At 46.0% G+C, this 26,806-nt stretch overlaps 1 protein-coding gene and 1 long non-coding RNA gene across 3 annotated transcripts; one reads left to right on the forward strand and one right to left on the reverse strand.

The window, feature by feature from the left end:
• Positions 1-6,808: 6,808 nt before the first annotated feature.
• Positions 6,809-25,229, reverse strand: Sult6b2 (sulfotransferase family 6B, member 2). 2 transcript variants are annotated; one of them, XM_087658949.1, is made up of 6 exons: positions 25,085-25,229; positions 22,910-23,094; positions 18,950-19,076; positions 11,644-11,738; positions 11,188-11,374; positions 6,809-7,601 (listed from the first exon to the last, which is right to left on the reverse strand). In XM_087658949.1, the coding sequence occupies exons 1-6, from the start codon at positions 25,227-25,229 to the stop codon at positions 7,438-7,440; spliced, it is 903 nt and encodes a 300-aa protein (XP_087515075.1). In that variant the 3' UTR covers positions 6,809-7,437.
• LOC147995131 (uncharacterized) lies at positions 16,908-26,394 on the forward strand. The gene is made up of 2 exons (XR_015686250.1): positions 16,908-17,149; positions 25,062-26,394. It is a non-coding gene; the product is annotated as an uncharacterized LOC147995131 (long non-coding RNA).
• The last annotated feature ends 412 nt before the right edge of the window (positions 26,395-26,806 follow it).

The raw sequence follows: 26,806 nt of genomic DNA on the forward strand, positions 1-26,806 counted from the left end.
AAAAAAAATTCCCAGGCCCCAGGCAAGGACCCTGGAAGAATTTGATTTCCCTGGTATTTACAGTACAGTAAAGATAAGACCCACTCCCCAGCAAGATTGACACAGTCCCAAAGCCCAATATTCCACAACAAAACAAGCCTTAGAAAAAGACAAGAAATTGCCAAATCTAAAGAGACAAAGCAGTCATGGTACTCATGCTCAGGTACCACATGCATGTTTACATTAGCAGACAGGCTACTTATCTGTGATTTGATGTAAAGGGTGACACAAACGTAACTATACAATGTTTGCTAAGTGAAGCCAAGCACAGTTATTGACAGAAAGAATGCAGTAGATACATATTCCTATAAAAAGGAGTTGTGCGGTGTTATTAAAGGGAGTTTTTGGATTACTTCTAAATGTACATGTTAGACCTCTGGACAACCACTGGAAAATAGTTGCTTTAAAATGCAAACGCATAGAGGCTGAAAAGCTACAGAGCTCCTTCCTGCCCTTCAGCAGGTCCCAGTGCACTGCCAGCGAACAGAGCACCTGGGGCTCCACCTTACCCCCTGAGTCACTGAGCCCCTTCCTAGTCCCCAGCAGGGCTCTCTCTCCACCCTTCCCACCCTCCTCACAGGGACAGCAGCAGCAGAGAGCTGAGCACCAACTAGGCCCCCTACTTCCTGCTGGCCTTAAAGCCCGGGCTTTCTTCACAGCTGGTTACCCCATATGTAATGTGTAGTTTAAATGACAAAGATCAGAAGGGAGAGCCTATCTGTTCCAAAGCCTAACTTGTTCCAAGCTGGTGGGTGCCTCAAGTTACAGAGTCACCTCTTAGCCTGGAGAGCATGTGCCTCTGCTGGGGGCGTCGCCTGTAGATGATCCTCTTGTGACTGTTCTCCCAAGGTGGCTCCTTTCCATACACATTCCGTGACTATGTGGCTACCTAGCACTGTTGCCTGATTGCTGCAGACCATAAAAGTAACCTCTTTGAATCCACATAGCTCTATAAAGGAAGTGTTTTCTTCCTGTTTTATAGGTGTGGAAATTGAGCGATAGGACAGCAATAACTACCGGAGGTCAGACGCTAGGTGGCAGCTCTAGGATGCCAAGGCAGTACACTGGTAAGGCTTGGCCCCTCAGCCACCTGCCAAAGCTCTTAAATAACTGTGCATTATAATCAATGATTGTGCAAATACGTGTGCCAGCCCTCCCCTGGAGTGAAAGGTGTAAAACCCTGGGCTTAGGTCAAAGAGTCTGCATGTAAGGAACGCCTCCTCGAATGGCTAGAACCCTCTAGTTGAAGGAGTTGGGACCTGAAACTCCAATAGGGTAGGACCCAGACTCAGAGACCGTCCCACGCCCTCTTTCCTTGACACCCTTCCGTGACAGTCTTCTTTTTGGTTATCAGTCAGCCTCAGACATCTATTCCCACAACCCTCTCCTGCAGACTCAGACCTGTTCAGATGTGAGGTTCCCAGGGCTGACTGGCCACAGTAGTATTTCCAAGATGTATGATCCTTGGGCTTCATGACACCCTGTCCCCCAAACAAACAAATCTCAAGCACATTCATGCCCATTTAACAGAAAACCCGGTGCTCTGACAGAGAGCAGGACAGGAAAGCTGGGACAGAATGTGGCTGAGGAAGTGTCTGCTATACACGGTGCTTTCCACACCACATCAGTGCCCTGTCCCATCCTCCTGTCTCTCCAGGGTCTGTAATGAAAGAGGCTGGCTTTCCCAAACCTCTCTGTTCGCCTCACAGGGAATGACGAAGCGTTCAAGTTCCCCCACTTTGATCTGTGAATTTCACATTTGTTATAGCAGAAACCTCTGTTCAGACAAAGCTGTGCAGAGCAAGGCAGAAGAAAGGCCAATGGCTAATGTGAGCACACCGTACCCTGTCTGTCCAGGGGAGGGGCAGGCAGTTCATACCCAGCCATAATTAGCCCTCCACTTGATTGGCACCCTGGAAGGAGTACTGTGACAAGGCTTGTCACCCTCTGCCCTCAGTTTTCTTTGCATTCTGTGAAAGGCCCAGAGAGTTCCCACAGGTCTTAGGAGTCTCGGGGGAAACATCACTTAAACTCAGTGCCTAATGAAGGCTCGCAGTCCAGGAGCTGAACAGGCCAAACAGGATACAGTTGACCTTCACTAGGAACAAAGGAAGAAAGAAACAAGTAAAATTAATATTAATGGTATCATTTGCATAATTGCCTGATTGAAACGTTTCTGTGTGGGGTGAATAAACTCACTTTTCAGTCCAGCCTGTGCTACCTAGCAAGGTTTAGCTGGCCACCCTCATTTATTTTAATTAAAATCCCACTTGGGCCAATTACTCAGGAATATACCCTCTCTCCCCAAAGCCTGTCTAGTCGTTAAACGGTATTGTCCCATGGCTTGGCTGAATGTCCCCTCAGCTGTCAGAGACACAGCTAGATGCCGGTGAAGGGTGACTTAAGTAATGGAGAATGTCTAAAGACCACTGATTGCTTTTCTCCATGGGAGCGAATTTTATGTAAATTAATTTAAACTGCTGAAACGGACACATTTGAAATGAAACAAAATCATGGCTTCATAAATAAATAAATTGAACACACATATTTATTATGCTGTCGATTGATTGATTGATTGATTGATGCAGGGTTTGATCCTATTACCCAGAGCCAGAGTCTCCTCTTTTATCCCAAAGGTAACAGTGATAACAACCAGATGATCACTAACGGTTAGTAAGTTCCTGGTTGCATGTCGCTAGCACTGAAAACTAGAACCTACCCCTGCATATGTGTCAAAGAAACGGGGGAAGGTGGGGAGAACCCAAAAACCTGCTTGCGGCCGTCCACCCACATCTTTTGCTCTAGTTCTGAGATGACAGCCCTCAGACTCCGGAGGAGGAATCAATCATTCAGATTCTCTCCATCCAAACGGAGGTACAGCAGTTGTCTCTAATTAGTTTCCTAACTGGCTACCTGTGGGGCTGCTAGATTGATGGCTCATGGGCTCCTGTGTCCTGTGGCTTTTCATCCAGAGAAGCCATGGGAGCCACTTCCACGGCCTGCTCTGTTGCCTGAGAAAAATCCCTCCTGGGTCTGAACCTGTGCATAGAGAGCCGGGTGCGTTAATCCCTTCCTGAGACCAAAGTAAAAGTCAACGTGTGAGAAGTATCTGAACACAGCATTATTCCCCTTCGACGATGATCTGCAGTTGGTTGGTTTTAACTAGTTTTTTATAAATGTGTGAAGAAAAGACAAGGTCAAAGACACTGGAAAGATGGCTCAGTTAGGAGAGTGTTTGCCACACAGACATGCATGACAGCCTAAGTTCTGACACTCAACACCCATAAAATCCAGGCACAGTGGTGTGTGCCTGTAATCCCCCCGATGGAGGAGACTGAAATAGGAGGGTCTCTGGTCCCTGGAGCTCCCTGGCCACTGAGTCTTAATGACTGAGTCAGAAGCTCAGTAAGAAAATCTCATCTCGGAAACAAGGTAGAAAGTGATTGAGAAAGACCCCAAAGGTAGACCTCTGGCCTACACAAACACACACATACATGTACACTCTGTATACACACACATCACACTCTACACATGCAAAAGAACTTTAAAAAATGCTTATCATATGTATTCTATGGTACTTTCTATGATCTTTTGATACAGGATCTCACTGTAGCCCAGGCTAGCCTTGAATTCGCTCTGTAGGTAAGGTTCATCTTGAACTCAATATAAAATCCACCGTGGCCTCCAGTTTGGCAATTCTGTTTCAGCCTCCTGTGTGCTGGGACTATAGGCCTGCAGCGCCGTGCCCCGTTACCTGTTCTCATAACGTCTTTTTCCTGACTTTCTGTTGAAGGAGAGTGATCTCACTACACTCGGATTAGAAATCTTAGATAATATAGATAGTAATTGTGGACTGTATACCTCAAAACACCAGAAGAAAGGATTTTTCAATGTTTTTTTTTTGCTACCAAGAATGTATAATTAGTCACCCAATTACACAGCATACACATACATTGAAACACTGATTGGTTCCCCATTAATACACACACTCTTACAGTTGTACATCAATTAAAAATTGATTTGTTCTTGAACATCCCCATAAACATTGAAAAACAAGCACGCACGCTGTGCCGTGATCAGTCTGACTTCAAGGTTGGAAGAAAGCAGAGAACTAGGTGTGAAATTCTCCACTCAGTCAGCTTACACATTCGTGTTTACACGTCCGGCGAGCTAAAACGGTGGACCAGTGACTTCGCTCGCCACTGAGCACATCAATCCTGCTGAAGAGAAAGGGAGCCACTACGGGGAGATGGGGCAGGCTGAACACCCATAGTAACACTGGGAGGAAATGGCCAGTCCAGGGTGTTGGAGCTTAAGCAGAATGGAAGAATAGACAGTGAGGTTTGAATGCAGACGTGACGTATTCAGCAGATACAGAAACAGGGCTGTGGTATCAGAACCGAGCTTTCCAGAAGATTAAGAACTGGAGCTTGTCTGGGAACTCAGATCACAATCACACCCCATGGTTGTTGCCCATCGACTAGGCTGGGCTGGAACAGCTAAGAGTCCGAAGGAAAATAAGAGTGGTAATCGGGAGAGTCCACAGGAGAAATGAAAATGGAGGGCAGGAAGTTGGGAGTGTCAGCAGTGTCGGAGAAGGCTGTGTCGGAGAAGGCTTTCAGAGCGAGTTAGATCCCACCAAGGGGAAAACGAAGGAGGAACTCAAGTCTGAACATGAAGGCAGGAACGAAGCAGAGGCCAGGGAGGAGTGCTGCTTCCTGGCTTGTTCCCCTGGCTTGCTCAGCTACCTTTCATATATGCTCCGGGACCACCTGCCTAGGTGTGGCACTGCCCACAGTGGGCTGGGCTCACCCACTCAATCAGCAATCAGGATAACGCCCACAGGCTTGCCTATAGACCAATCCAATGAAGACATTCTTCGGTGACAGTCCCTCTTCCCAGATGACTCCCGCTTGTGTCAAATCGACAGAAAACTAAGTAGCATGAGGAGCATATGTTGTGTTTTATAAAAAAGAAAAGGAAGCCTGGGATATGTTTGGTAGCGGCGCACTACGGTGTGGGGAAAGGGGGGTCCTCTACGGACCCATGCTGAGGCATCCCTTCCCCTGAGGTACCAGCCATACGACGACGGATACAGTATGGAATAGAGTTTACTCAGGGCATGGGAAGGGGAGTTGAAGGTGTAGTAAGGGGTAGTAGAGAGAGAGGGGAGAGGGGGGAGGGAGGGAGGGAGGGAGGGAGGGAGAGAGAGAGACTGACTTTGTCATGAACACATTGGTGGGGGCAGAGGAATGGGGAGAGAAGGGACAGAGGGGGAAAGGGGTAAGAGAGCAAGAGAAGCGAGGAAGAGAGTGAGGAGCGGGCAAGCGGGCCCTTTTATACTGAGTCAGGCACATCTGGCTGTTGCCAGGTAACTGTGAGGCGGAGCCTAGAAGGAATACAACAGCACGACCTGCTTACACTCACAGGTCGCCTCGTTCTCATTCAAACTGCGCCCCCTATCGTCTCCCCCTCAGCCTCGGCCAGGGTCCTGCTACTCCATCTCTTCCTTTCTCCCCTTTCTGGGTGGAGCATGTTGGTACATGAAGCATCTCACCTGCCTCCTTCCAAAAGATTCTCTGAGGAAACCTGCTAGAGCAGTGGTTCTCCGCCTTCCTAGTTCTGAGACCCTGTACTACAGTTCCTCGCGTTGTGTTGACCCCCACCACCACCACCACACAATTATTTTTGCTGTTACTTCATAACTGTAATTTTGCTACTATTATGAATTGCAATGTAAGTATCTATGTCTTCCAACCGTCTCAGTCAACCCCAAAGGGACTGCGTCCCACAGGTTGGAACCACTCTTGCTACAGTTTTCGAGCAGACAGCCTTTAAACTTCACTCTGCTTCCGTGGCAGGCACAACATAGACTGAGGAGTTTAGATTTTTGGCTACATCCTTGGGTTATTGACTGTCCCCGAATTCTTATCAAAATTGGAATACAGCTTACCAAAGTCAGTTTACCGATCTAGAAGAGTAAAACGCCATGAGGTGTTTTCTTAGTAATCGTGGTTCCGGTGGTCATTCTGGTGCTATGAGGGGAGGACGCACCCTCATGGGACTTGCTTTCTTCCCTTTTAGCCTTATCCTTCTCCCTAGCCTGACTCTGATGGCCTCGTCCTCCCTGGTCACCAAGAGCAGGTGTGAAGTCAGCTCTGCTATGTGTTCTCCTAGCTCCAGTGAGAAAGCTGCACTGAGACCACCCTGCTTTGGCCTTCAGTAACTTTACTTACGTGAAGAAGGGAAGAGGCTAAAGCCAATCAGTAGAAATGTTATCCGAAGGTAAGAGTTGTGCAGAGTCAAAAAGAATGTTCTTTATTTGTAACGAGCTCATGTGCACACAAGATTTATACAAACCGAACTACTTACCGAATTATCAACTATATACAAAAGGCCCTGACACTAAACACCAAACACACGGGTTCATAATACACTAGGGTATAAAAATCAAAGGGTTGGGCTGAACTCAGCAAATCAACCTCCCGCCTTGAGCTCAGCATTAAGAGCCAGTCATAGTACAGTTTTGACTTCCCAGCGCGCCTCCGGAGGTTCTACAACAGTGAACAGTACGGAGAGCCGGGTGGGTGAGCAACACTGTAGTTCACCGAGAGTTCACTACAGTGCCCTCTAGTGGAAGACATGGGGTAATACACCTTACAGAGAGCTGGAGAGACTCTGTTAGTGTTAGGACCCTGTCAGGAAGGGCGCGTGCACACTCAAAATGCAATAAAGAGTCAGACGCACAGGAACTTAAAAGGAAAGTCCATTTTCAAAATTAGAAGATGAGAAAATTTATTATTTGCGGTAACATTAAGAAAATACAGGTATTCCCAACCATGTTCACCAATGAGGGACAGAACCCAGCCCTTAGGTTTCTCCAGTTTGATAGGATGGTGTCTGTTGTTCTTGTGATTTCGAGAAGTATTTCTCACAGACACTTAGAAATGTCGGGATAAAAACATTAAGATACAGGCTATGATTATCTAAATAGGCATAAAATAAAATTTCCTCGGGGATGTGGTTTAACCCCTCTCCTTTCCACATCCGAGCAGCTCATGGAGGATTTTCAATAACAGTTCTTTCTGTGTTAGGAACCAGCCCTGGCCTTCAGATTCACGATGTTCAGACCTGAACTTCGGCCTGAACTCGCTGAAGGTGGATACAGAGCTCAACGACTGGAGAAATTTATGCCCCCGTTTATTAATAATTCTGCCGTCACCAAATACGACGATAATGTCTTATGAGTGCCGCATTTTACACATTCTTGAAGTACGTGTTTCTCATGGAAAGAACTATCTGCTTTTCACATCAGTAAAGAATATTTACGTGTTTCCCAGGCGCCACGCTGCAGAGAACGGAATACAGTTCATTTCCCTTCCGATTGCGCGTGCTCCTTCAAGCATCTGCGATTGCGCGCACACCTTCTTCAAGCGTCTGCGACTGCGCATACTCCTTCAAATGTCTGCCCACTTCACTGTTTCTCATCTTCTCCGTGAATAGCTCATCAAAGGCTCTGTTCTGCTTCGGAGTGAAGTAGTTTATCCAATCACCCACCACTCCTAGAAACACAGGAAATGTGTCAGGCAAGACCCAGTCTCGACCCACAACACTCAAACTTGAAGAAGTCAAATCAAACAGCTTTGCAATCAAATGGGAGTGTTTGGTTTCTCCTGGTGATAAAATGACAGGGAGGGGAGATTATTTCTCACTTGCTTCTTTGGTGTTTCTAGTGACTTCTGTGTGATAGCTATGTTAATTTCAACAGTTTATAATTATTTATTATCTAATAATTTAAGATAATATAATAAAGATTTAAAATATATAAATGTATTTTTGCTGGAGTAGCTCAGGACGTTCTAGTCGAAATGTGACGCAGCATAAATGCGACAGTGTGAGTGCAGAGGTAGTTCGTGTGTTTGCCTTCTTGGGGGCTCACACAGCGGAAGCTGGTCTGAGAATAGACCGTAGGAATGGGTAGCTCATCTCAATTTCAGAAATGTCTTTCCTATAGAATGAACAACGGAGAACTGGGCACACAAACAGAAGTTTTCAATACAAGGCATTTGGTGATAGATGTATATAGGCTGCCAGCCTCTCTGAATTTGAGAAATCTGAATTGAGTGTTTTTCAGACACTCCGAACTGTTTTCCTCATTTCCAGTATGCTCCCCTTGTCAAACTTGGGGCTCGGGTTCCACCCCTGGGGTCTCCCAGTCCTAGTGCCAAGGGCACATTACTTTATCACTACACTTGTTCTCCGTGATCCCTTTCAAGCTGGGGGCTACCCTTGTGTGTAATCAAGAGCTAGGCATCCTATGTGTGCAAAAAGACACGCAGGGCTTCACTGCATGCAGGACAATGTCACTTACAGAAAAGAAATGTATTATGTTCTAGGAAAGGCTTCTTTTTTTGCATGTTATATGCTTTATTAAAAACATATATTACACGGTTTTTTAGACAGGGTCATATTACATAGTTCTGGTTGGCTTGGAACCATACTATGTGGATCAGGCTGGCCTCAGATCTGCCTGCCTCTGTTTCCAGAGTATTGGTATTAAAGACGTGCATCCCCATGCTCAGCCCACATGAAAATTAATATACTGAGAGCATAGTAAGATAGACATCGTGGATCTGAACTCAGAAAACTACAGCCTGTGTACTAAAACTTGCGCGCCGTTTGTTTCGGTTTGTTTTGGCTTTCTCGTAGCTGACGTTATTTTAAAGATTTATTTATTTCACGTGTATAAATGTATGTCAACAGTGGGTGCGTCCAGCAGGAGCCAGTCTTCCACGCTTACATCCAGTGCAAAGAAACCATACCCAGGTGCAACTGCCATGCTGCCAGTTACAGGTGGTGCCGATAGAGTTTCAGCTGGGCATGCTTGCCAGGGTTACAGCCACGGCTGGTCGGGCGGAGTGGGAAATAATCACACGGTGCTCTCTCGCTCTCTCTCTCTCTCTCTCTCTCTCTCTCTCTCCTCTTTTCGTTCCTTTGCCTAGCTTATATACACTCCCCACACCACCCCGTGCCCCTCCCCTACCGTAAGGTCTGTCTGTCCCACTTCAAATTTTCTCCAGAACGCCTCTCAATCTCTTGCCATTCCTGCCTGCCTTAAACCACCATACCATCCTCTTCTGTGCACCCTCAGCTCGTGCAGCGCGCTCTTCTCTTCTCTGTGTCTTGTCAAGCCTCCCCCGCCCCCCCCCCCCATCTCCATGCACACTACTGTGCAAACTGCTCAGAGCCCAAGAAGAACTGACAGGTCGCCACGTGTCCCTGGCTTTTGGTCTAATTCTGGCCCAAATCTTTTCTTGCCTCCCTTGGGCTGCTTCATTCTCATGGATATGAGGGTCTTCTGTCACTCCAGCTCTTGGCTGGCATCCAGACGATGCTGTGGCATCCACAGTCTGCCAATGGCTCCCTGACTGACTTCTCAACTAATTGTCATTCAAGCAGAAGTGACTGAAAATGTTTCCCACCTAAACAGTTTATGGGCACCTTGCTCAGTTCTTCTGTCTGACTTCCACTCTCTTCTAAGCGTGTTTATACTCTGCCCCTGCCACTATAGCACACAGACCAGCTTGTGCCAGGTCCACTCTTCAACCAGGAACAAAGAAGTTGGGAAGAGGGGAGAGGAAGGGAGGGATGGGAGGGGTGGAAGGGGATGGAAGTGGAGAGGAGGGGGAGGAGGGGGTGCTTCTCATGAAGTTTAAGCTCTCTAGCACCAATATCTTCTCTCCTTTATTGTGCTTCTCACAGGCCCACTGCAGAACAGCATACTACTGTGTCTTCCAGGGCGCCCTACGTGACTCAGCTGTGGTTCTGACCCTGCCCCTCGCTGGCATTGGCTCTCCCTGTGATTCTGACTCCGCCCCCTCGCTAGGATTGGCTCTCTTGGAAAGCATTCCTTGTCTATCATTTTCATAACCACTTCTCAAACTTTCAGTCCTGGATGTACTGGGAGCAGGATCTTCCCCCTTACTGTAGGCGTATGATCCCGCCCCCACACCCACAACCCACGTTTCTCGTCACAGTTGCCTGCTATTAGCGTTGTGCATTCCGGTCTGGAACATGAACTTCTAAAGGAGAGATGCCGTGTTTTATTCAGTGTTTGCATATTAGTTCTAGAATTAATTAGCTTATTAATACTTGCTGAATTGAATGCTTGCCTCGTTTCTTAACCTTGGTTTTATGACTCTGAATAAATGAGACTAAACTACAACAATAGAAAATTTGCAAAGTTAGGATAATATCTGTTTTACACGAGTTGGCAAATCTTTGCTTGGGGGGGGCTGGTGGGGAGGATTGAATGTATTCTGTTGGGACAAGAAAGGGAATAGACATTTGCCTTTTAGTAAGAATCGGGCACATGTACTTGCAAAACATTTTGCCTTTGTAAGTTATAAAACATTTCTCCTCTAGCTAGATAAAAATTTACACACTTCAAAACAGTTCTAGAGGCTGCAGAGATAGATCAGGGGTTAAGAGTACTGGCTACTCTCACATGGGACCTGGCTTCAGTTCCCAGTCCACACGGTGGTTTACAACCATTTAACTCCAGTTTCAGGGGATCGAATGCCCTCTTCTGACACTCTTGGGAACTGCACCCACATGGTACAGACATATGTCCATCTTCCTTCTACCTTAAACCTGGAGAATTATTGGGAGAGATTCAATCCTCTTTCTTGTAGTTCTATACACATTGAAAGCTTGTAACATAACTGCTGCCATCCTCTGTGTGCGGAGGAGACTGGCTCCAGAATTTCTGAGTCTCCAACATTCTGAGATGCACGTTCTTATACAGAATGGCGTCTACCCTTTGCTTACCTAAAACCTTCATGTAACCTCCTCATACATCCTCCCACTACCACTGATCGTCTCTACATGACCTATTACAACTTCAATACCACATACATAGTAGGGACTTGCTGTTGTCTAGGAAACAATGAAAACGGAAGTCTGCACATGCTCAGTATCGGTACAACTCTCTTCCCTCTAGGATTTTCAGTCTTTGTGACTGACTCCTAGATGAGCAAAGAACCTGTAGAAACCGAGAGCCAAACGCTCCCCGGCGGGAGCCGCAGCTGCAGCCGCCTCCTGCCCAGCAGCCGCCTCCTGCCCAGCAGCCGCCTCCTGCCCACCTACCTTTTCTGAACACCAGGTTCCTGTTGGACGTGAGGGCACAGATGACGTGATTGGGATCGCAGTTTTCTTTGGCAGCGTTACTTTTCATTTCACTGAACGATGTACTCCGAGCGATCTTACCCATCTCGCTGTCGTTCACATCAATGCCAAGGAAAGCAGTTATTTTCTTTAGGCTCTTAACAAAATCCTGAGCGATAAGAAAGTTAAGTAAGTGTGCCTCTTATCTGAATACCAATTCATTCCTCTGAATTTTAAGGCGAAATTCACCCACTGTTTTATTTGTTTTTGGCAAGGTTTCTCTGTCACCCTGGCTGGTCTGGAACTGACTATGTAGACCAGGCTGGCCTCGAACTCACGGGTCTCTCTGCCTCTACCTCCGGAGCGCTGGGATAAAGGCATGCACTAGGAGAGTTTTCGCTTAATTTGGGTTCAGCCGCTGAGAAGCTTGAGACTTACCTTTTTCATTTCTTCGTAGAAGAGGAAGAGGACGTTCTTATCATTTTTGTGTTCTTCCCAGCTCAAAACATGATCAAACCAGGAGCCATACACAACTGGAAGAGAAATACATTACAGTTACTGTTCACAACGAAGGCTTCTCCGGCCTGGCCTGGTCCACCTCCGTACTTGCCCACTGCTCTGGAGAGAGACTACCTAGAAGGTTCTATTCACTGCACCTTCACCCCGGAGAGGCGCGCTGCTGTGAGCTCCCACTGGCCCACACCTTCATAGTCGTGGAGTAGTTTTCCCTTAATCTAGTAAATAATTTTTATCACCCTGAAAAGTGACAGCAAGATCAACGTGTACGTTTTTCTCAGTAATTATATTCTGAACTTTTAAAGCTCTCCCAAGGAAACAGTAAGGATCAGTCATTTTCTTTAAAGGGTCATTCATAAGTTCAGGTTTTTACTACAAAAGTTTGTAAACTTTTCCCTTGGACCGAGTTCTCACTACATAGACTAGGGTAGTTCTGAGACTCATGGTAAGTCTCCTGCCTCAGCTTCTCAAGTGCTAAGATTATAACCATGAGCTATCATGCCCAGTTTTAAAACTTTGTTTTTAAAAGGAACTTACGATGATTGTTGGTGATTAGTAATTAGGATGATTATAGTATTTGTTGGCTAGAAATTTTAAACTAAATTAAGAGCATAGTAAGTTTTAAGAATATTGGGGTGGGGGGGTTGCTGGAGAGATGGCTCAGCGGTAAGCACTGACTCCTCTTCCAGAGGTCCTGAGTTCAATTCCCAGCAACCACATGCTGGCTCACAACCATCTGTAATGGGATCTGGTGCCCTCTTCTGGTGTGTGTGAAGACAGCTACAGTGTACTCACATACATTAAATAAATAAATCTTTAAAAAAAAAAAAGAATATTCCGAGGGAACGATTCAGCCTTAGGAACATCTGTACAGTTTGTTAACAGCACCTTATTTCCTTGTCAAATGAGAGCCTTGGAATTTTCTCAAGGCTCAAAAGTCAAAACATTGCATGTACCTCCCTCGAGATGATGGTTAGAAAACAATGCATGCTGTAGTCTCCGGATGCCATCTCACTAGTCACACGACTCATAAAGCAGGATGTGGTTAAATGCATCCTTCCAGGGCTCAGTATCACCCCAAACTCAAACGCTAGCTTCTGCCCTCAGTGTCAGAGATGCCGGTGTAGAAAGCACCTGATGTCTGCTCACTCAGCTCACAAGAGTTTAGGAAGCCTGATACACATTGCATGAGATGTTCTGAACATAAAAGCTTGGAATAAATTATATCTGATAGCATATCATCGCAATATAATTACCCCATTAACTAACTGTAATTCTTGGTGATTTTAGATTTTGAGGAAACAAAATTGCAAATATACATACATATATATATATTTGCTTTTGTTAATTCATTCATTCTCACAATATTGATACATTGTGATATTTTCATGCATGTGCAGTATTATTTGCTATTTTTATTTGCACACATGCACACACATATACACATGTACACACACATGCACACACACATGCGCACACACATACATGCACACACACATACAAATGCACACACACTTGCACATGCATGTATACACACATGCACACACATACACACATGCACACACATGCACAGACTCACACATGCATGTATACACACACATACACACACACATGCACACACATGCACATACACACACACATGCACTCACACACCACTGAAGTCTAGACTCCTCATATGAGAGGAAGCATGTGCTGTCTGTCTTTCTGAGTCTCTCTTGCTTTGTTGTGTCTTTTTAACCAGGAAGTTCTGGGATTGCTGTGATGCTGTCACAGAGTTGGCCTTCTACCCCAGGCACCCGAGAGAGAGAGAGAAAGAGAGAGAGAGAACTCCTCAAAGCGTTGCTCGCTTCTCCTTATCAGTTCTTCAGGCTGTTTTGGAGTCTGACCCAATATCTTATTGCAGAATTGCCCAAGACCGCAATGGCGGAAAGAATTGCTTGTCTAAGAATGACCACCCTTTTTCCAGACTCAAACGCCTGTAGAAGGAAGACTGATTTTTTTCCTCTCACATAGCCTTAAGGAACAAAGGATAATCTCACATCAGTCGGGTCTCAACCTAAAGTCGATCTGACCCTCCACATCCTACCAATACCCACAGGTCCCACATGGGGCTATTGTCTACAGCTCGGCTGCTGTCAGACGCCTTCAGACTGTCAGAGAAGCCGGGCTCCTGCAGGCAGGGGCAGCACAGAGTCATGGTCACTGGTTAAACGCAATCAACTTGGCCTATTATGGCTTTTTCAGAAAGAAATGGATCACAATGTGCATTTAAGAATGGCTTTCAGGGTTTGAGCTTCTCATAATTTGAAAGGTTCTATTTGCCATAGAGGAAGCTATATTCCGTCTTTCTCCAAAAAGGTCGGAGGGCAGCTGAAAGAATTGAGAGCTGTTACCTTCCTGGCCAGCACGCAGGAGCACATTAGGACTGTGTGTGGAGGAATCCTTGATGGACCAAGATTTCTCAAGTGACAAATTGAGTTACATTTAAAACCACAAGCCCTCATTTTCCAAGTCATTCACAGCCCTTCACTGTAAAGAAAATGAAGTTTCTAAAATAAAGGCATGTCCTCTTTTGCCTACCCCTTATCCTTACAGTCACTGGGTCCTCTCTCCCCATGTCTGCCTTTAGCTTCTGCCTGGATTTCCTTCTTTTATCAATCAAAACTCCTCCCCTGAATGCCTGTGGGCAGAGCTGGCTTAAGCTCACCCAATCTATAGGTCTAAAAAGTAAGTCAGAAACTTTGCTTGCTAGAACCTTCCAGAACTGCACCCCCGCCCCCGTATAGAACACAAGTTTCTTTGAGATGTTATGTCCTGTGAGTAGTTCACATCCCCCCTCCCCGAGTCTTCAGTCATTCAGTCAACCTGGTCACTCTACCAAGGTCACCGAGGACGATGACTGTCAGTCACAGTGGCCTGTGTCACCCGGTGTCTTGCCAACAGCCCTAATGGTCTTACCAGACAGCTCCTACAGTTCTCCACTGGCCCTTTCTGTCTCTGCCTTCCTCTCATTGGCTCTCTCAGCTGTCTCCCTGGTGATGCTCCCCTGCTATCTTAATGCTTATTTCAATAGACAAAGGAGAAGAAAAAGCCGCTCAGCAAAACACTTCATTCTCTCTCTCTCTCTCTCTCTCTCTCTCTCTCTCTCTCTCTCTCTCTCTCTCTCTCTCTCTCTCTGTCAGTGCTGCCAGAGGACTTTATACGGCTCTGTATTTAGACTCATGACTTGTACTTCCAACCTGTGACCCATGGCTCCCTTCCCATCTACGAGCGTTATGTTAATGCTCTACTCTATGCGCCAGCTGTTCCTGCCTTCTGCCCCATAGCAATTATAATGCATTTCTCAGTTTCCAGAAATGGCTCCGAAATCACAGCCACTGTGTTATAAAGCAAAACTTTCTGGAATGGAAGGCCTAGGAAATGCACAGCCCCAGTACAAGGTCTGAAAGGGAGCTAGGGGTGTACAAATGAGTTCAATGTTCAGATATTAGTTTCATTGAGATATTAATGTGGCTTGATATCACCAAAGCATAATTTATAGTTACTGATTAACTTGACAAACTACTACCCGGAAAGTCAATTAGAGGATTACATAAATGTCCGGCTGCATCTTCACTCTCCTGTCTCTTTACAGAAGTAGGAGTTGAGTGTGCATAGGAAGGTCAGCCCAGGATATTGTAGCGACTTCCTTAGAAAATAACTTGGATGCACACCTGCCTCCAGGTGAAGCTACTTGAAAGCCTTCCGCGTCTACTAGAGTAGCTGGGTGGATTTCCGCAGCGTCCCGCGGCCAGTACTTCAGTTTCAACTCTGAACGATCCTGTGGGTGGGCCGTTCTGTTAGTCTCGTCTGTGTGTGAAGCTACATAGTTGTGGGGCTGTCCTAAGTCAAGCTGCATGACGTGCAGACCTGAACTGATGCCACCTTAGCTGCCTTTTCTCTCTGCTCTACTGCGTGCCACAAAAGAAGTCACACTGTCTTCAGAGTCCTGCGAACCCCCCTTGCATGTGAAACACACCCATGCATGTCTGCATCTGCACGGCGCGGTACCAACAATTCTGTTGCTACCCTTCCCGTTGTTTGGTGATGATGTTTTCTTTTTCCTGAGGTGGTGTCATGTAGCCTATGCTATCCTTGAATTTGGTGTGCAGCCCAGAATAATCTTAAACTCCTAATCTCGGTGCATCAATCTCCCTGGGATTATAACGCTGGGATTATATATATATATATATATATATATATATATATATATATATATATATATATATATATATATATATATGTCTGGGCTCTGACTTACAAACAGGAAAGGTGAAGCTGTTGCTCACGTTTAAATAAAGCTTTCTGAATGACAGACGGTGGTGACCAGCTGACGCAGGATGACGTTCCCAGGGTTGATGCGTGATGACGTACCCAGGGTTGACGCAGAATGACGTAACCCAGAGGTAGAATCGTTATAGAAGAGATCCCATTACAACTTAGGTGTAAGAGAAATGTCTGGAAGGATTTTCCAACCAATCCTCTCTCTGCCTCTCCTCCCAGGCAGTCTGCTATTACGGTGTGGTGCTCGCTGGGTGCGCATTATTTCCCCAGCACTGACCAGCCTTATTGCATTCTGACCTGGCCTGGCCCTTTGTATGGCTATGTCCAGAGAAAACCAAAATGCAGAAGAGGAGCAGGCTTATCCTGGTACTGCCCTGGTTCCTCCTACCTCACCCGGGTGTATTCACTTTCTGGGTACAGAGTCCTAATAAAGACATGGCCAGGTTGGAACACAGGCAGCGGGAGGAGAGGCAGCCACAGTGTGCATTTCTCCTCTTGAGAAAGAGCAGACTCAGGGTCTGTTCTGAAAAAAGAATTGTGTGTTTAGATTCTGCTTATTCCAAAGATGGACTCAGGGCAGAGGGAGGCACGCTGACCGTCTTTAAATACTTGGAAGATGGTCAGGCAGCTTTTTAGACTGAGCTCATTGTGGCAGGGGGAAAGATTTTGGAATAATAATTAAAGTTTGGCTGTACTCCTTACTTGATATGCATCCGTGAGTGAGTTATTTGGCTTCCCTCGCTTGTCACCCCTTGGAGCTGCAAACTCAGGTTAATAGCACCTACCGCACGAGGGTTAGGTGAGGGTGAAATGAGGTAATATTTACCCAACACTTAGCTAAGTGTCTGTCACATGGGAATCACGCAGTAAGATAAGAATGAACCGGTGTGTGGCTGTGTGAGGTTAATGAACCTGTGGTCGGGGTTGGGATGTTCAAGCTTAGCCTACATCCTTCTTGAGACTGGGAGTCAAGTAAAGGCCAGGTGCCGTGTTTGAATCCTGTAAAGTACCTGGCAGTCCTGTGACGTCATGGTTCTGCTAGCTGTGTGGCATTTGTTAAGGGGGAAACTACATCTCATCTCATCTCCGAAGGAGTTGAAACAGGGTGAGTCGCACAGTCAGGAAGCAGGGAGTCAGTGTGGATTTAAGGTTAAGGCTATGTTTGTTTCCCTCGGCCTCCCTGAAACTAACCCGGATAGCTGCTGAACAGTCTGCCAGCAAAACCGTAAAATATGTCCACTTAGTGCTGGCAATACGTGCACAGGAGTGGGGCTCAGTGGGTGCAAAGGAGACTGCATGAAGTTGGTGGGCGGGGGGGGGGGGGGGGGGAGTGGGGGGGACGGAGGCGGGGCCGGGGGCGGGGGCGGAGATAAGGAAGAGATGGTGAAGTAAGGAGGGGGCATGATCACAGGGGTGAAATCCTCAAACGCTAAAAGTTTAAAACTCAAAAAGTATGTATGAATAGATTCTTTGGCCTAGGTTAGTGACCCGGGTTTGGGGTGGGGCATTAGCAGAAAGTCAGATAGATATTCCAGACTCTTAGACTGTCAACTCTGCGGCTTATTCTTTAAGTAAAAGTTGTTCACTAAATGTGTAACTAGGAAAGACCTACAGTGACCCCCAAAAGAGATGGAGTTCTCCAAGCACTCACCAATTTAAACTCCTGTCTCCTAATTTCTTCACCATGTTAGCATACTATCGTTTAATATTTGTTTAAGAATTAAGGTTTTACCTGGGCACTTGGGAGCAGAGGCAGATGGGTCTCTGAGTTTCAGACCAGCCTGGTCTACAGAATGAGTTCCAGGATAGTCTGGGCAGCATAAAGAAACTTGTCTTGGGGTGGGGGGAGACTTACAAAGATTAAAGGTTCCCCCAACACCACCAAGTCAGAGGGAGAGGAACAAAGGTGCAGGGTGGCAGGACCAAGGGGCCCTGGGCACCCTGTCGAACCAAGTCTCACACTGCTTTCAGGGTCTGTTGCTTTCTGTTCCCTCTCATGAAATCAGTTTTCTCATGATTTGTTCATTGTTTCTTTGGGAGGATTGGTGTGTGTGTATGTATTTTATCTGTTGTGATATCTACTTCCAGGCTACCTAACTGTCCTCCCCTGAGTACATAATTCTCACAGGGGTAGGGGTGGGGGACTGGTGGTATATGAAAAAAAATTAAGTTATTACCAAGAATTAATCTCTGTCTTGAAGATTTTATACGTAACTCAAAAATATGCTCCTCCTCATGGGCCATAAGAATGACCGTGAATTGATAAAGAATTTGCTTAGAAGAAACAAAAACTTCTCCTCAGCGCATGTGTGAGAGCCAGCAATTAGGCTCCATCCAAAGGTCAGAGCGACCTTTCATTTTGGGTGAGAAAGTTCAGTGTGTTTAATGAATTTTAAAAGATGATTGTCGGGGTTGGGGATTTAGCTCAGTGGTAGAGCGCTTGCCTAGCAAGCACAAGGCTCTGGATTCGGTCCCCAGCGCCAAAAAAAAAAAAAGATGATTGTCAGGGCTGGGAGATGGTTCATGAAGCATCACTGAACGAGATACAAGGACCTGAGTTCAAATCCCAGCATCCAGGTTATGAGACAGCAGAGCGAGTCCACAGGCACCTCAGTGACCTCAGCCCAGCTGAGGTGGAGACAGAAGGACCTCTGAGGTCCCTGGATGCCAGCCCCGCTCTAAGCTCAGTGACCTCATTGCAAGGAAGTGAGGTGGATGTGATACAGTAAGGCATGCAACGTGCTTCTTAGGACTCTGCACACACACACACACACACACACACACACAAACACACACACACAAGCATACACACACATACACACACACAAACACACACACACAAGCATACACACACACAGTAAATAAACACGACTTAAATTAAGGAAATTATGACTGCTATATTTACCGTCTCCTTTGAGGAACAGCTCTAGAAACGCAGCCCATGTTTCTGTGGAAGGGAGGTTAGGGTTGTCCCTGTAATAATGGAACATGGACACCGCTGTATCCTTCGGATTTCTCACAATGTAGATGATCTGTTTTAAAAACACACAGACAATTTGCTCTAGGATGAAAATAGCCACAACACAAAATATTTCCCAAAAGCAAGTTGCAGGTGAAACTTACCTGTGGGAATTCCACGTTTTTCTTTCTGTTTCCTCCTTCCTTCCTTCCTTCCTTCCTTCCTTCCTTCCTTCCTTCCTGCTCTCTCTCTCTCTCTCTCTCTCTCTCTCTCTCTCTCTCTCTCTCTCTCTCTCAATAACATTAGCGGATAACTGACTAGTCCTGGCTTCACTCTCCAGAAACCCAGTGTACATGTGAGTCATCCAAGAAGAATGTTAATAAGCAGATTGTGATTCCAGGGGTCCAAGAGATGGCCTGGCTTGCTGTGTTTCAAACCAGCCCCCAGCAGCCACTGGTGCTCACAGCCCAGTGGACAGCTTTCTAAGTCATTTGCTAAGTGTGGCCCTGTCTTTTAGAGCCAGGCATGGAAGAACCCCTATTCACTGTCAGACAAAACAATGTTTTTGTTATCTATACGTTAAACGACACTTGCACGCAGCCAGACTTTTCGCAACTGTCTATTAAGCCTACTGGAAAACTATAGTCTGGACCTTCCCTTTCTGACAGTTTAACTCCTTGCCAAGCAGAACATCTAAGATTCCCTCCCAGTGCCTAAGAAAACTGCAACTATAATTCAATCCACAAACATGTATTCTGTGTGTGCTGAATACCAGAAAATCTGCAATGACCCAGCTCCGAGGGTATGACAACTAACGAGAAAGGAATGCTTTGAGCCCCCTCTCAGCGTGTAGCGGGCTGACTGGCAGACAATCGCATGTTCTCTTGACAACAGACCATTGTAGGAGCTCGAAGACAGGATTATAAAAGGGAACAGCGAAAATCTTCCAGAAAGCAATAGAAGACGCTAGGTAATAGAGCCTTTCTGATCACAGTCAACATTGCACGGGTTAAGAACGAGACGTCCTCCGGTTTTTAACTGACAATTGGGACAGACACAATTTACCTAGATAAGGCAGACTTTTTCTGAGTCACTGTTAGTACAATGCTATCTTTCAGTAGCGTGTTCATAGTCCAGACGTTGTGTGATCCACATGAATAGTGCCCGGTTCCTCTTTAATTGAGAGATGTGTAAAGGTCAATGTGTCAGGAATGAAGCCCCACCCAGGACACTCTCCAGCTTATGCTGTGATAGGAAGCAACCTCAAAGACCTTGGGCCTTCCCTTACTGTGCCAGGCTTCCAGAGTAGAACCACAGAAGCCCAGGGCTTGCTGAACTCACTTCTAAAACTCCACTGCACGGACAAAGTGGAATAAAGGAGCAAAACCCCATGCTTCCACTGATGAACTGGACAAAGTTGTTTGGCAGAGAAGCAAGCCTCTCAAGGAGCCCTGGGGTGAGGTGTGCGTTACAGACTTGGGAGCACAGTGCAGCCCGTTTTTACAGATGTTATAGTAAACTGAGAAACCTGAAGAATCATTGGAGGAGGTTAGGAGCTATAGAGAAGTCAGGATGGTACTCCAGGAGACGTGGGGGAAGAGACATTGGCTAAAGCATCACGGGGAGACAGAGAGATGGCTTAATGGTTAGAACCCTTGCTGTTCTTCCAGAGGACCCCAGTTCAGTTCCTAGCACTCACACTGGACAACTCACAGCTGCCTGTCATTCCAGCTCTAGAGGGATCCAGGTGTCCACAGACACCTGCACTCATGTGCACAAGTGCGTGCGCGCACACACACACACACACACACACACACACACACACACACACACACATACACACACAAATAATAAAAGCAAAATCATTGTTAAGCATAAAATGTTAATCATAAAATGAGTAACAAAATATAAATTTCAAGCTCTGGATTTCCCTGACAGAAAAGAGCAAGGAAAAGTAAAGATTAAGAAGTGCAATCATCTGTAACTCCCTGTCACCCTCTTCTGCCCTCCCAACCACACACAACAGCTACACATGAGGTGCAAAGACACCCAGGAAAGTATTTTTTTAATATCTGGATTTGTACCACCTTTTTAAAAAATATATAGATTTATTTTATATGAATACACTGTAGCTGTCTTCAGACACACCAGAAGAGGGCATCAGATCCCATTATAGATGGTTATGAGCCACCATGTGGTTCCTGGGATTTGAACTCAGGACCTCAGGAAGAGCAGTCGGTGCTCTTAACCACTGAACCATCTCTCCAGTTCGAAAGTTTATTTTTAAAATGAGAAACAAACAAACAACAACAACAACAAAAAAGGCTAAGTGAAGCTGAGAGGTTTGGGGGGGCAGTTAGAGGGACTAACTCTCTGGTCTGATCAGCCTTACAGGGATAGGGAAGTAGGAAAAGTTGACTGACTCTCAGGCCCTCAGGACTAACCAATAACCATATCCATGGAGGGCCTACATTTTTAATTATATGCAGCATTGCGTCATGAGCTGATAGGAACAAGGTGTTCGATTTATGTTTCAATGGACAACCAGGGGACCTGCAATTGACTTAGATAAGAAAGTATTTGCTGAGTCATTTAATGTCATCCCTATCTTCTGGAGGAGAAGGGAAGAGGCTTGGTTCCTTCCCATCAGGTCTATTGAGAAAGGGTGCACCTTAAAGCTGCACATTCAGTGTAGAGGTAAAGAAGAACCTGTCTCGGACTCAGGTCCTTGCTCAAGTGGCCTGTCACCCACATGTGTCATGTGTGTGGGACAAATACCAAACTGCCTGGCTGGTAATGATTGCTTGAGAATGTCATTAGTTACTGGAATTAGATCCCCACCTCCATCTCCCTCCCCCTCTCCTCCTCCTCTTCCTTCATTTCCTTCTCCTCTCTTTCTCCCTCCCTCCCTCCCTCCTTCCCTCCTTCCCCCTCTCTCCCCCTCTCTCCCTCCCTCCCTCTTCCTTCCCTCCCTCTTCCCTCACTTTCTCTCTAACTCCCTCTCTGTCTCTCTGTTTCTGTCTCTCTCTGTGCCCCTCTCTCTCTCCCTATCTCTTCTTCCCTCCCTCTCTCCCTCTCTCTGCCCCTCTCTTTCTCTCTTCCCCCTCCCTCTTCCTCTTTCTCCCCTCCCCTCATCCTCCTCCTTACTCTCCCATCTCCAGTGTCCTTCCATGTCTCTCTCCCTCTCTCTGTATTTAATCCAGGAGCTGAATCCTTATCCGCACATTCCTAAAAAGATTACATCGACTGCTAATGCCATATGCTAGAAATTCACTTTGCTTGCTGAGTTATTTGCTCCTGGTATTGTTTTTCCTGTACAGATACGTTTCAATCACACTGAGAATATTTGTTACACATGAACTAAAAGCATGGTTTCCTATCCCTTTATCATTTAAAAATCTCCCTGTGAAAATGTAAAGGAGGAAAATAAAGCTGTGAAAATGGAAAATGTCCTTCAAATTATAATTAGCTTTTAAAAATTCTAGGCCGTGAGTTAATAATGGATCAAGGAAACCGTCCTGTAGCATTTCTTCCTATAATAACTTTTTTCCCAGAAAAAGTAAAATAAATACAAACAGCACTTACTTTACTACCGCGGAGCCCCATGACAGGGCAAGAACACAGAGCCCCAGGGCTAGAGAGACTGCTCAGTGATTAGGAGCACTGGCTGCTCTCGCAGAGTCCCGGGTTCAGTTCCCAGCACCTACGTGGTGGCTCACAACACTGGTAACTCCAATTATAGGAGAACTTTTGCTTCCTTTGGGAGCCCAAAGCCACTGCATGCACATAGTGCACATACACACCCGAAGGCACTCACTCACGCTTACACATCAAATGAAAAGGAAATGAATCCTTGGGGGAAAAGAACTGAGCATTTCTGAGGCTGCCCCTGGGCACAGCACCCACCTTGCACTGCTTCTGTTTCACAGTCACCGGAAGCATTTCATAGTTCAGATGGGTCGGGATAACTCTTCTCTTAGGAACCATTCTTAGCTCTTCAAATTTAGAAATGTCTCCCAGTTCAACAGGAGATGTGAGCGTGATGCCGGCGTTGGGAATGCGCTCAATGACTTCCGCCAGCCAGTGGGTGCCTGCAAGCAAACAGAGGTTGGAACGCACTTGTAATTTCACGTTGCACCTGAGCACGGGGCGCAAATGCACGTTATGTGAACACCGAAAGCCTGACTGCTCTCAGTGGTTCTGATGCTGACACCCCTGGAAGCTGGTGAAATGCTAACTGGGTTTGTGGAGTAGACTCCGGTTACAGGAGTGCAAAGGTTTGCACAGGACGTTTGCTGAGCCCTTCCTTTAAAGTAATTGTTACCACTCACTTCTAGAAACTTCCAATCACCAGCTCACATGCATCTTCCCTAATGTGGTTCCCACGGACCATGAGCGCTTCTCTTTTTATAGGCCATCTTCAAGCCTCTCGACCTGCCCCTCACATTACTCTCCTTTCTGCCTCCCCATGGTACCCAGGCCCTTCCTCTGTTAGAACACACACCAGAACACAGTTATAATGGCACCTGAAGAGAGACACAGATCCTCTGTATGCATGGGATGGTATCTGTGCTAACCAAGCATTTAAATCATAAATGTTTGTCATACTCAGATAAAAGGTGGAAACCGTGGAATTTGAAAAACAGCACAGAATTCTGTTTAGGTTCTGGTTTTTGTGGGTGGGTGTGGGGTGGGGATGGGGGTGTTTTGAATTGTATTTGTTATTATTGTATTTGTACACAATGGGGGTAGGGGATGCCACAGAGGGCACGTGAATATCAGAGGACAGCTTTGTAGAATCGGTCATGGCTTCCCCCTGTATCCATGCTCACCAGATCAAATTCACATGGCCCAGGCTAACACAGGAAGGGCTTTACCCATGTGCCTGCCCAGTTGTTCTCGTGTTTGTTGATGGTGGGGGAGATGTTACACAGGGATGATACAGGGGTCTGAACCATGTGCTGTGTTCATGCTACACAAGAGCTCTTCCCTGAACATCCCACTGCCGTCACCCAGCCAAGAATTCAACCCCACACTTTGCTGAAGCAAACGATGGCTGCACCCCAATTTTGCAGCAGAGAAACTAAAGCTTGCAGGAGGGAGTGGGGACATTTTGCTCATTTGAAGACTACATCCCCGAGGAGGTTAAACCAGGCTAGTGCCCACTATTTCACTGTGATTTCAGTGACACTGACTGGATAAATAAATACTGTCTACAGTGATCTGACTTGCTCTGTAAGTTTTACATTAAGTATCCTTTACAAAGGTCTGGGTTTTTTTTTCTTTTTTTTAAAGATTTATTTATTAGTGTGAGTGTTTCTCCTGCAGGCATGTGTGTATCTTGTGAGTACGTGATATCTGCAGAAAAAGGCTTCAGATTCTCTGGAACTGGAATTAAGAATTGTGTGTGTGTGTGTGTGTGTGTGTGTGTGTGTGTGTGTGTGTGTGCGTGTTCTCAAAAAGCCTCTGACCCCTGTGCACTTTGCTTCTTCCCACACTGATGACCTGTCTGACGGGGAACTACAGTTCATAAGTGACTAAACAAATGGCAGCTTGGCTACTCCTTGTTGAACTCCTTCCCTGTAGTCACCATCTCTATGTGGCCACTATTCTGGAAACAGAGGCAGGCAACCGGACGTTACATAACAAAAGGAAGTCAGCATAGAACCAACTCCCAGAAGTGCAGCCTGGCCTTGCTTATACCCACTGACATCCATTCTGAAGTAAAAGTGTAGCAGGGAAAGTATTTAGAGCTCTCATTAGAGCAGGTGAACAAAGGTATCGACAATTAAGTAGGAGCGAGCAAAGGCTGTTTAGTCATGGGCAGGAGAGAGTGGGAATCTCTCACAGAGCCAATTTTGCTTACTGCATATGATTTATGCACCTTCATAAATCAAATGGAAAGCTTCCGCACAGCTCCAACTACTTCACCTGAGTCTTTAAGGAAATCTAAATCCTTGAAGACCATTTCCCCGCCTTTGGAATAAACAGTCTGCCAAATGAACGGAAACAATGTTTCCACCTCTTACCGTTGCATTTGTTACTCTGTATCTTTTAGTGCACTTCAGGGAGTAAACTCACCGGATTTGGGGTAGGAAACCAGAAATATGTCATCTTCTCTCGCATCAAAGGAGTCCAAGGAACCAAGGAGTTCTTCTGAAGACATGACAGAGAAGAAGACACCCCTGTACTTATGAAGGAGACTTGGCTGACTCTCGGATGACATCTTCCACTGACCCTGTTAGAGGCTGTATGCTCAGCACCGCCCCTCCACAAGCCACAGGCAAACCTGGCCCTTGGTCACAACCCCAGCAGAGTGGCAGAGGGATCTTGGTATCTCTAAGCTGACATTCCATGTGTCTATATATACCTTTTGCAATTCTGTACAAGAATAATTTTTAAACCACCAGCGAGCCAATGTCTATGATAAAAGTCATGTTATCTGAATTTTCCTGATAAGGCGGGTTACAGAATGTGTCCTTCCAACCCAGTTCAGGATCATTTGCATAGATCACTACCAGGCCACCAAGAGTAATCACTGTGTTATGATAGGACCACTAATCAAATCTTTGTCCTAAATAGGCAAAGGCTTTAGTCACCATAATGAATTATATCACTGAAAGTCATTAGGAAAATTGGGTTTCTACTCATTAACACGGTATAGGAAGAAGCCAGTACTTAGAGTTTGACGGGAAAGGAGACAGAGACAAGGAAACACGAAAATTTCCAGGAATTGGGAAATACTCTTGCAACAATCTTTATGAGCTATAGTTTAGAAGAAATACAATGAGAGTCGTAATACCACACACTAGAAATGGACTTGTTGAGAACACATGCCGCCAGGAGGCTGTAGAGAGGGAAGCTACCTCTTATCACACTCCGTTTTAGTCTTGGTTGATAACATGACAACATTCCAGGTTCAATCAGGTGTGGGGAGGAAATGCCTAGTTATTTTCAACGAGCCTCAGTTGAGAATTTGGCTTGTCTGACAGTGGAAGGAACATTGGAAGGCATTGGAAGAAGAAAGACGCCCGTGGCCGTAACAGAAACAAGTGATCACGTACACTGGAGATGAATCCACACACAGGGGATAAGAAAGAACCCACTGAGAGAACAAGCATGTGGAGGGGAAGCTGCCGCTGGGTGGCAAGATCAGCACTCGGGATGACCCGGCTTCCTGTGTTCTGGGCCGAGGCAAGAGGAAGCAGAGCTTTCCGTGGGCTGGTCACGTGGTACAGTTGCTGGGCACACAGGAAGCCAGGAATGGATACCCAGGGACACAGACACAACGTACGGTGCTACAGGCCTGCAATCCTAGCACCCGGCAGGTGGAGGCTGGAGGACTGGAAATTCAAGGTCCTTTTTAAAAATAAAATCATTGGCGGGATTAACCTTTTTTTTTTTCTTTTTTCTTTTTTTTTTGGAGCTGGGGACCGAACCCAGGGCCTTGCGCTTGCTAGGCAAGCGCTCTACCACTGAGCTAAATCCCCAACCCGGGATTAACCTTTTAATAGTTAATTTTTGCATCACCTCCCAATTGGCTCCCTTTAAAAATATTTATTTTTGCTTAATTAAAATACAATTATCTCACATCATTTCTGCCCTCCTCTCTCCTCCCCACTACCCCTCTCAGGTCCTCCCCTCCCAAATTCACACCCTCCTCTTCCTTAACTTTGTCGTAACATATACAACCGTGTTGCTGTATACACATAGAAGTGTAAATGAATGAATGTGCAGTCGGCATTCAGTGCAGCCTGACGTACGGTCAGTGCTGTTTGCACCTAGATGTTTCATGTTTCTAGG

This window comes from Rattus norvegicus, chromosome 4 (genome assembly GCF_021556685.1).
Source record: "Rattus norvegicus strain SHRSP/BbbUtx chromosome 4, alternate assembly SHRSP_T2T, whole genome shotgun sequence".
Taxonomy (NCBI): Eukaryota; Metazoa; Chordata; class Mammalia; order Rodentia; family Muridae; genus Rattus; species Rattus norvegicus.

What these genes read in the sequence shown, in the direction of transcription:
- Sult6b2 (XM_087658949.1), bottom strand. Translation starts at nt 25,229, where the DNA reads ATGTCATCCGAGAGTCAGCCAAGTCTCCTTCATAAGTACAGGGGTGTC. An exon ending in GCTGTTCCTCAAAGGAGACG is followed by an intron (nt 11,739 to 18,949) that starts GTAAATATAGCA and finishes TTTCTCTTCCAG; the next exon opens with TTGTGTATGGCTCCTGGTTT. An exon ending in GAACCTGGTGTTCAGAAAAG is followed by an intron (nt 7,602 to 11,187) that starts GTAGGTGGGCAG and finishes CTGTGTTTCTAG; the next exon opens with GAGTGGTGGGTGATTGGATA.